We start from the raw sequence: 10,122 nt of genomic DNA, 5'->3' as shown, positions 1-10,122 counted from the left end.
CACTCGGCTGGATCGGAGTTTGAGGGACGTCATCGAGCTGAACGTGTGCAAGAACTCGGAGGTGCCGTGCGTTCGGTGCTTGATCAGTCGGGCCGTGAAGACGTACGACTACATCAACCGCCTTGTGCTAACGCTTCCGCTTTCGGTCTACGAGGGTACGTGGACACACTCTCTCCTCTCGTTGCTATGCATCACCATGATCTTGCGTGTGCGTAGGATTTTTTTTGATATTACTACGTTCTCCATCACTGTTTTCTTAGGAAGCAGGGTTATCGTTCCAAAATTCAGTTGAAATAGCTGAAGCTGTCCAGAGAATAAATCATGGAACAATGGCAACAAATCCCCCTTAATAATATGCCAGCACTTTTTATAGAACTCCGCTGAAAATCCATCCGGGCCAGGAGCCTTATTATTTTTCATCTGCGAGATGGCCTCAAACACCTCTTTCTCAGAAAAAGGAGCAGCCAAAATATCATTCTCAACAACAGTAAGTTGAGGAACATCCTCAATCCTAGACTCGTCCAGAGAAACACAGTTATCCTCTGGAGGCCCAAACAACTGCTTGTAATACTCGGTTATGTATAATTTTAGGTTCTCCTGTCCTAAAATCGTGCCTTCATCTTGTTCAAGCTGAAAGATCCTCTTCTTTCTGTGTTTGCCATTGGCGATCATGTCAAAGAATTGAGTGTTCGCGTCCCCCTGGACAACTCGTCGGACCTTGGCCCGCAGCGCCCACTTTAATTCCTCTTCACGAAGAAGCTCTTTCAATCTCATCTCCGCGTCAAGCTTGGCATGAAGCTCCGAGGCCGGCAGAACCATGGATTCTGCTTTTACATCTAGGGACTGAATAAGGGTAAGGAGACTTTCCTTTTCGACCTTGTAAATCCCACTAAGATGCTTAGCCCACCCACGTAGGAAACTTCTCAAGTGCCTGATCTTATTCTGTCAACGCTCAAGCGCAGTCCTGCATCCTGCATCCTTAGCCCATTCCCTGGCTACGAGATCAAAGAAGCCGTCTCGTTCAAACCAAGCCAGCTCGAACGAAAAGGAGTTTTTGTTTCCCAAGTGGGTAGCCTCACCAGAGTCTACAAATAAAGGCGTGTGATCAGAAATACCACGGGAAAGTGCCTGAACTATTACGAAGGGAAACTTCTGTTCCCATTCGACGCTAGCTAGTACTCGATCCAGCTTTTTTTTGCAAAGACAAATCTATTATAAAAATTCACCGGAAGTACAAATCTTCTCAAACATAATAAAAATTACATTGAGATTTCAAGCCCTCAGAATGACCACTGTTACCACCAGAAACGAGCCGCCGATGTGCCGTTGTCGCCACTCCCCTGTTAGAGTTGGCTTGACCTTATCGATGACAGCTGAGAAGTCTTCGTGCACGTGCCCCTGAGGGCCAATGCCCTGGAGCCGCAATCATTGCCGTTGAATCCTTGCATAGATCTGAAGCACCTAAGACCAAATCTCGTCACATGACGAGAAACCCTAACCACACCGCCTTAATGAGACGGTCGGAATCTATGCCGAAGCTCCGTCGATTACGTCTAGACGTACGAAGTTGAGGAGGATCAGAGCCTGAAGACAAACTCGAAGAAGTGCCGCCATCCGCCAGAGGGCCGCACCTGCGAGGACTAAAAATCCTAGCTGGAGCTAATGTATCGAGATTCCCCTCCCCACCATCGGCCACCGAAGCGGCAGGCAGAGGGGAGGCCAATCCACGGACTTGCCGGTGTAGTCTAGATGGAAGAGCTTGTCCTAGCGCCTAGAGTTAGGGAAAAAAGAGAGGAAGTCTGAGAATAATTACATTCTTCCGAGTTCATATCAAACAAAGCTAGGGGTTCATCGACCCAATAATAATATTTTTTTATAATAAACATAGATACGCTCTTGCATCATATCATTCGCTTTTTTTGCTACGTGCTTCAGTTTGACCTTTTAATTTGATCTTCAAAACTTAAGCCTGTTTGGGAGTCACAACGGTCGATGAAAAGGATGAGATACGTGAAGAGAAACTTTAGCGGTTGTTGTGATGTGCTTGAGGTATTTTTCGTCTTCTGCCGTAGCAATGCACGGTCATTGTCTTAGGCCAGGCTTGGATCCAAGGGACTATTTTTAGTCTGACTAAAACTAGTCTCTTTTAGAGGCTAAAATTCCAATCATCCCTGACTAAAGAGAGGCTAGAATTAGTCTTGAGACTAAAAAGTTTTAGTCAGGGGAACCCTACTAAAATGTGGATTAGTCATCTCTCTCCCCATTTAACTCCCCTCCTTTAACACATGCGAGTTCGGGATTGGAGAGTTTGGAGGATAATAAATGCTCATTAACTCATTTTAGTATATTTAGTATTTGTATCCAAGCATGGGTGAGGCTAGCAAGTTTTAGTCCCACTACTTTTAGTCATGGGACTAAAATGTATCCAAGCACCCTCTTATAGTTATCATATACTCCCTCCGTTCCAAAATATAGCGCGTCCTCGGTTTCCGTGCTTCAACTTTGACCATTAATTTAATCAACAAGACCGACTGCGGCGGGCGAAAAAATTATACCAATGAATTCGTATTCAAAAAAAGTTTTTAATTATATAATTTTTGATCCCGCCGCAGTCGGTCTCGTGGGTTAAATTTATGGTCAAAGTTGAACCTCGAAAAGCGTGGGCGCGCTATATTTTGGAACGGAGGGAGTATGAGATTTTTTTTGCCACAAGAAATAAAAGGGATCATTCGATTTGTAGGATTCCCGTAGGATTTCTTCCTAGGGGATTCCTCAGCATTTTCTCCGTACTGGCCAAAGATTCTTAGCATTAGGCGTGACCACATGAAAATTTCCGAAGAAGTGGGCCGGAGAGGACACCTCAATCCTTTACATTTTCTATTCCTTTGATTTGAAAATTCTGTGAACCGAATGAGCCATGAGATGGTGTTTGTTTTTCACGAAGGGAAAAAAAAAACTGGACCAAAGTTTGAGGTCTGGAGCAACTGGCAGTCCGCCCCAAGACCCAGAAGAAGACGCATGGTGAGCTGGCGCGGCGGTCTCGCAGATCCCGCCCCGCCTACTGTGGGCCCACCAGGCCAGGTTTTTCCCGCGACGGGACCCACCCGCCCCTCGGAGCCCTCGCTGGGCAGGTTCCACCCAACAACCCCTCCACCGCATCGCACGGCGCCCGGGCCCCGCGCACCCTCGCCCCACGGCCGTCCGCCCCGGCGCACCGTGCACCGGCTCCACCCCGCAGCCGGCCAATGCCAGGTCAATTGCTCGGGCCCACCTGTCACTCTTGCAGACGCTTCTCCCCGGCGGTGCCAGCTCAGCCCGGCCTCGCCGCTCCTTAAAACCCTTCGCCCACCAACCCACTCTCTCTCATCTCACCAGACCGCACCACCCCGCCTCCCTCCTCGTGCCCTCCGCCGCCGCCGCAGCCTCTGCCTCGGCCTCGAGGCCTCCGCCCGCCACCTCCGCGCGGCCAGGGCTCGAGAGGCGACCCCGGTCTGCCCGCCCCCGCTTCCGGAACACCCCGCCCCCGCCGCAATGCAGAGCGCGGCGGCCATCGGGCTCCTCCGGCCATGCGCCGCGCGGCCCATCCTCAAGAGCCCTAGCCCCGGGGCCGCCCGCCTCCCGGCCTCCCGCCTCCCGGCCTCCCGCACGGCCCTCCGCCTCCCCGCCGCCGCGCCCCGCGCGGGCCTCGTGGCGGCGGCGGGGCTCGGCCGCATCGGGCTCGTGCCGGCGTCGCCTGAGCAGGAGAAGAGGAGCGACTGCCTCGTGGCCGCCGCGGCCGCGGGGAAGGCGTCGGCGGGCGAGGAGGCCGGGGAGGAAAGCGGAGCAGCGCTCGCCAAGACGCTCCAGCTCGGCGTCTTCTTCGGGCTCTGGTACCTCTTCAACATCTACTTCAACATCTACAACAAGCAGGTGAGCTGCCACGCCTTTTGCACCAAAAAAAGGTTGCTTTTCTCTTCTATTGCGTCCAAGTATCTTGTAGTCCTTCGTAGTTTAGCGAGCGCGCCTTGTAGTTCGATCTGATCAATTGGCCTGGAAATCGGTTGCTGAGCGCGAATTGACGTGCTGTTTCGCTTGTTTTGGCGCGTTCGTAGTCTAGCAGGGACAGATCTCTCCAAGTAATCCGCATCTCTCCACTTCGGACCATTCCTAGTGACATTGCATGGAAATTCCTCTTTCAGCTCCTTATTTCAGTTATTATTTTTATACGTATGACTGAGTGATCTTCTGGTCAATCGTCCATAGATTCAGTGAAATCTAACTGAACTGAACTTGTCCAGAATACCATTTTGCCTCATATTGTGTGATTTGTTTTTGTGAACGCCATTGATTTACATAAAACCAACCTACGTCAGACCGAAGAACATATTGAACTTGAATCTCACCTTTTCTGATCAAACGTTTGTCCTAAGTGCATAAATTTGTAAGACCGCGTATCAGAACCCAGGATCAGTACAAGCAAATAATTCCTATCGAATCAGGGTGCTTCCTGTCTGCTTATGTGAAGAGAAAGCTGACCTATATGGTTCATCCGTATGGTGAAGTGATCTTTTCTGGAGCTTTTTGATGAATATCTTCAGATTCAGATATGTCTAAGCTCACAATTTTTCGCTGGGTTGTTGAAATACTGTACCATTTTGCCTCTTTGTAATTTTTTTCTCAACATTGTTTGTTTTTATTCCAAAAACTTAGTTTAGTCAATTGAAGATATTGAACCTGTAGCACTTTCCTGAGCTATTAGCTTAAGTGTATAAAATTTGTAACGCCACATGCCAGAGCCTAGGATTACTGTTAGTAATAATTCCAATCAAGTAAGAATTCTTCCTGTCTGCTGCATGTGAGAATAAGCATTTGCTGTCGATTTCACTCAGGGTCTTTCATAATGCCCTGTACTGATGTGATGTGCACTATGGCTTTAATCCTATGGACATATATATTCATTTCTTTGTCCAATATTTGTGCCTCTGTGATTACAGATTTGAGTGGGTACCATGCCCTTCTGTTTTCTGGTAAGTGTGTAAATAGAGAATTCTGCAGCAAACGTTTTGTTAATGATTAAGATACAGAGAGAGTTGACGCAGATGTTGTCGCATTTTGATTTATTTTCCTAAGAAATTTCTAGACGATTGCATCATTTACCTGTGGATAATACAACTTTCTCCGCTGTTTATATTTGACAGGTCCTCAAGGTTTTTCCTTATCCCATAAACATCACAACAGTTCAGTTTGCTGTTGGAACTACGATTTCCTTGTTCATGTGGGCCACGGGTATCCTTAAAAGACCAAAGATTTCCGGTGCACAGGTAATTATCTAGTTTCCTGTGACAAACTTTCAGTACACATATATTGCACCATTAGAAGATGTATTCTAATGGCTCTTATTTCCCAGCTTCTTGCTATCCTCCCTTTGGCTATTGTCCATACCATGGGCAATCTTTTCACCAACATGAGCCTTGGGAAGGTTGCAGTGTCATTTACACATACAATCAAGGCCATGGAGCCTTTCTTCTCAGTTCTACTTTCTGCAATGTTCCTTGGCGAGGTAATGTCTGTTTCTCTGTCCTCTGTTAGATCTTCCATGAAAAATTGCAAATTTGTGTAATCTAAGAAATTTCTTGGTCCTGTTCTGAGTTCTGACACATGAATGGCCATGCAGCTGCCTACTCCTTGGGTTGTTTTGTCTCTTCTTCCTATTGTTGGTGGTGTGGCATTGGCATCTATTTCTGAAGCTTCTTTTAACTGGTAATCAATATCAGCACCTTCATTTGAATGAAAGAACTATATTGTTAGGAAGCTTGATGTGCACATTACAGTTGTGGCATGTCTCTTGAGTTTCATATGTGGTCGCCTAAGGCTGGTCATAGTGGGAGTAACATATCAAGTAATATAACTCATCCCAAGACAATTTTGCTTATGTGGCAAGTAGTTAATGAGGAGAGAGGTGTTTGTGGTAACATAACGCACCCCGAGGCTAAATTAGTCTATATCTAAATAAATGAAGGCTTGCATGACACCACACATATGTTAACATAGACTACCGTGCATGTTACTACTAGTCTAAGTTACTTCCCACTATGACCAGCCTAATGGCTGACGTGTGTATTTATGTGCACGTGTGTGTATTCATTTTTGCATTCATATTGTCCTCCTTAGACTCCAAATCATTTGTTGCTCATAAATTATTGTGTATTATTGGTGATTAATTTGCAATTTAAATGACAACAGGGCTGGATTTTTGAGTGCAATGGCTTCAAATGTGACCTTCCAGTCAAGGAATGTCCTCAGCAAGAAGCTTATGCTGAAGAAAGAGGTAACTAAGTTAGCAATTTACAGTTGTCTTGGATAGTTGTAACTGAATATCAATGTTCAATTCTCTCGAATTATGAATCACCCCATCAATTTACAGTTCTCTTGGAGTATGTACAGCCAACTGTGGTCATCTTTGTGAACTTTTACATTGGACACTTGAAAATTCTATGCACATATTAATATCGAAAAGTATCCTCATAATGTTATTTTAGTTGATATTGTTGAAGTATTACAGTAGAGATAATTTGTAAGTTGTGTTTTGGGGGTGTCTGCAGTTCTTCTCTATTCTTTTTGTGAATGGAGGGGTTTGTAATTGATATGCTACTCTCATATTTGAACATGCATAGCGACTGTATTAAAATCTATGACTAACCTTCATATTTTCCCCAACTCTGACCAGGCATCTCTGGACAACATCAATCTCTTCTCGATTATTACAGTCATGTCATTCTTCCTTCTAGCTCCTGTAACCTTGTTGACTGAAGGTGTTAAGGTCACTCCTACTTATCTGCAGTCTGCTGTGAGTATCCACTGTTTATTTGTCTGCTCAACCTTATAAGCACACTGTCTCGTTTGAATTCTTACTATGTTCTTTCCTGTGCAGGGTCTGAACTTACAACAAGTGTACACAAGGTCTTTGATTGCCGCATTCTGTTTCCATGCATACCAACAGGTCAGCCATCTATCCAGTTTTCTGTTGTGTGATGGTTCGTTTTGTTAGAATCTTTGGATGTCTTTGTTACTTTGATCAATAAATTTGTTTCTGGTTTTGAATAGTTTGAAACTTATGCCAAGTCATGTATCAGTATATGCATATGTGTAGCACATGCCCAGCACATGCGTTCAGAAGCCTAGGCACTTCTGTACTTACTCGAAATATTCTTACTTGTCTTCTGATTTATCGCAGGTGTCATACATGATCCTCGCAAGGGTGTCACCAGTTACCCATTCGGTAGGTAACTGCGTCAAGCGTGTGGTGGTCATTGTTACATCTGTTCTGTTCTTCAAGACTCCTGTGTCTCCAATCAACTCTATCGGTAAGCACCTGTTTTTCATGTGCGTTCTATCGATCGTATCACATCCTCTTTACATATTTGAAATGTCTTGTCTGTAGGAACCGCGATCGCTCTTGCGGGAGTTTTCCTGTACTCACAACTGAAGAGACTTCAGCCCAAGCCCAAGGCTGCTTGATTGCATTCTGTTCGTCAGGATCAATAGAGCGTTGCCACTCTTGGAATCGGTGCTTTAGTTTAGCCGGACATATTGGGAAGCCTTGTTGAGTAACTAGTACCGTGCAGGATCATTTGTAATTCAGTAATGAGCATTTTGACCAGGAAAGTTTTGAAATCTCTTTCACCGTTCTCTACTTGGACGTTCTAGTTGCCACTTTAATAAAACCTCCGCAGTTTGATTGTGCCGTGATGAAGTCACCGATGAGCAACATCTGTAAGGGTTCATTTCTGTCCCTTTTAGCCATTTTCATAGATAATTCAGAAAGCTTTAGTTGCTAACACTACATGAAGTTCATGAACAAGATATTGCAACTTACATTGTATTTAACCGGACAGTACTACATTCATGTGTGCCCTGATGCCCTCCATGTCTGGTGTCAGGGCATCGTGCATGGTTGTGAACTTGCATTGCTGTAACCTTGTTTCTAACAAACAGTGCTGACTTTTTATGAAATGAACACTACCAAGCCTTTTCCTACGTGCATTTGTTCTTGCTGACATGCTTGATTTTGAACTTTCGTATTAATATCTCTACTACGTAAATAGTATTGATATCTTTATATACTACTTAAATAAACATAAGGTTCCCATTTTACCTTTTTTCTCACCACCCCTATATATGATAATCAATCACCTTAATTTACATACCTTCTGAACCGATTCCATTTTACTTACCAAACTTCTAATCAAAATATAAGGTAATTCACGGTTAGAATTTGATGAACATTTATTTACACAATCACATTATTAGGTAAATCACAAACTAACATACTAGAAAATTTATATCCCGTGCTTACTAGAAAATTTATATCCTGTTGCAACGCATGGGCGACTAAATTCTACAGACCCATTTTATGAATTTGTACTCTTATTTTAGAGTATTTTGTGTCATGTGCGGAGCTAACGACCCGCACACTCAAACCTTCCCGAGTTACGCGAGTTGGGACTTGTGTTTTTGGCTGTGAGTTTTTTTTATAAATAGTTTGGATTGCTCATCATACATGTCACATCATAACTGATGCTGGTTTGAGTACCTATATTATGTTAGTCTTATGAACCATTGCAACTATATTCAGCACATGATGTTCCATTGAGGGCGGTCGAAATCTTGGACCGAGGAGGTGAAGATAGTGTGCGGAAGAGGAAGAAAAACTAGAAAAAACATATGTTAACATGATTAGTGTTGAACCACCAGAATTTCTATCCCCGGTTGCAACCCACGGGCTATTGCCTACGTTTTGTCTTGGAACATGCTGAGAGACCTCAGCAGAATCATCTGTACCGGTACTCTTTACATCAGACTCAGGCTTCCTCTTTAATCCTGAGTGTCATCTATTCACACGCACACGCACACGCACATGCATACAGAGACTATTTAAATGGTTATATATGTTTAAATTCAAAGTGATGAGAGAGAAAGAGAGATTGATCTAATTATTACCCCTAAGTATATAATGTTTTGTCAGTAGTACCTCAAATTTGATGTGAATGTTTGGATTATTATTGTTGGGCCTAAACTACATCAAAGACTTAAACAAGGGATGTTGCCTCTTTCACCTGATTGTTGTGCTTTCTTAACTCTCTATCGTGAGTAAATCATAGTTGCATCTTATGTTCTGTTTAGGCATGTACGTATGTGCTTCCTTACGTTTCCATTTCCTATAAGTTGTCATCATTTTGTTGCTTATGTTTAAGTCTGGATTTTTTTCTTCAACCCACAGGCCCAGTTGAGTGTGAGCAAGAACACAACAGGTGCAAAGGTTTCCCTTCGATTTTCAACTCCCAACCTCTCTAATGTTTCCACGGGGCATGTTCAACAAAATGCTAAGAGAATAAAACAACTACCGCCTTCAGTGAATACCCTTGAGAAATTGAGATGTTGTGTTTTGAATGATTCCTCTAACTGTGGTAGAAATGTATTAAGAATACATGGAAGTGTAAATGCATGTCATGGTCATGCTATGGGAGGAGAAATCGGGCAAATATCCTATATGAGCTTTATCTTGTACGTTTTTTTTGTTTTTTCTGCGCTCTTGATAGTGGGTTGTGGTTGTTTCATAAATGGGTCCAGTTTGGCTATTTCCGATCTTATGAAGATATTTTGCATCATATAGATTAGTTATCAAAACTTTTAGTAAATTATGCCTGATATTTATCGCAGTGTTTATTTATCCTTAAAGTGACATGCAAGTACAAGGATAAATTGGGTTTTGAACGTCCTTTTTTTGGTCAATTGACATTTAAATTTTGCACTTCTCATATATTAGAATTGCAACAATAAGCTTAAATCGCCATGTGAGGCTCACGCAAAGTGGTTCATTGGGCGTGCGCTTTAAACACCCGATGTGTTTATTACACTCCCTCCGTCCCAAAATTCTTGTCTTAGATTTGCCTAAATACGGATGTATCTAATACTAAAACGTGACTTGATACATCCGTATTTAGACAAATCTAAGACAAGAATTTTGGGACGGAGGGAGAATTTTCTTGATTGTTGTACCCATGCAAATTTCGGCTAGTTTTTTGTTTATTATCTTGTAGATGGTTTTAGGACATCAGATCAACCTTCTTGGTTCAGGGGCAT

At 43.6% G+C, this 10,122-nt stretch overlaps 1 protein-coding gene across 1 annotated transcript; it reads left to right on the top strand.

Moving 5' to 3' along the window:
* Positions 1-3,427: 3,427 nt before the first annotated feature.
* LOC119308778 (phosphoenolpyruvate/phosphate translocator 1, chloroplastic-like) lies at positions 3,428-7,761 on the top strand. The gene is made up of 9 exons (XM_037584922.1): positions 3,428-3,909; positions 5,178-5,300; positions 5,387-5,539; positions 5,654-5,739; positions 6,223-6,307; positions 6,707-6,826; positions 6,911-6,979; positions 7,214-7,343; positions 7,421-7,761. The coding sequence occupies exons 1-9, from the start codon at positions 3,532-3,534 to the stop codon at positions 7,495-7,497; spliced, it is 1,221 nt and encodes a 406-aa protein (XP_037440819.1). The 5' UTR covers positions 3,428-3,531; the 3' UTR covers positions 7,498-7,761.
* Positions 7,762-10,122: the final 2,361 nt, after the last annotated feature.

Source organism: Triticum dicoccoides, chromosome 5B, assembly GCF_002162155.2.
Source record: "Triticum dicoccoides isolate Atlit2015 ecotype Zavitan chromosome 5B, WEW_v2.0, whole genome shotgun sequence".
NCBI lineage: Eukaryota > Viridiplantae > Streptophyta > Magnoliopsida > Poales > Poaceae > Triticum > Triticum dicoccoides.
Note: the sequence above shows the minus strand (reverse complement) of the source record. Positions and strands in the feature narration are given on the sequence as shown.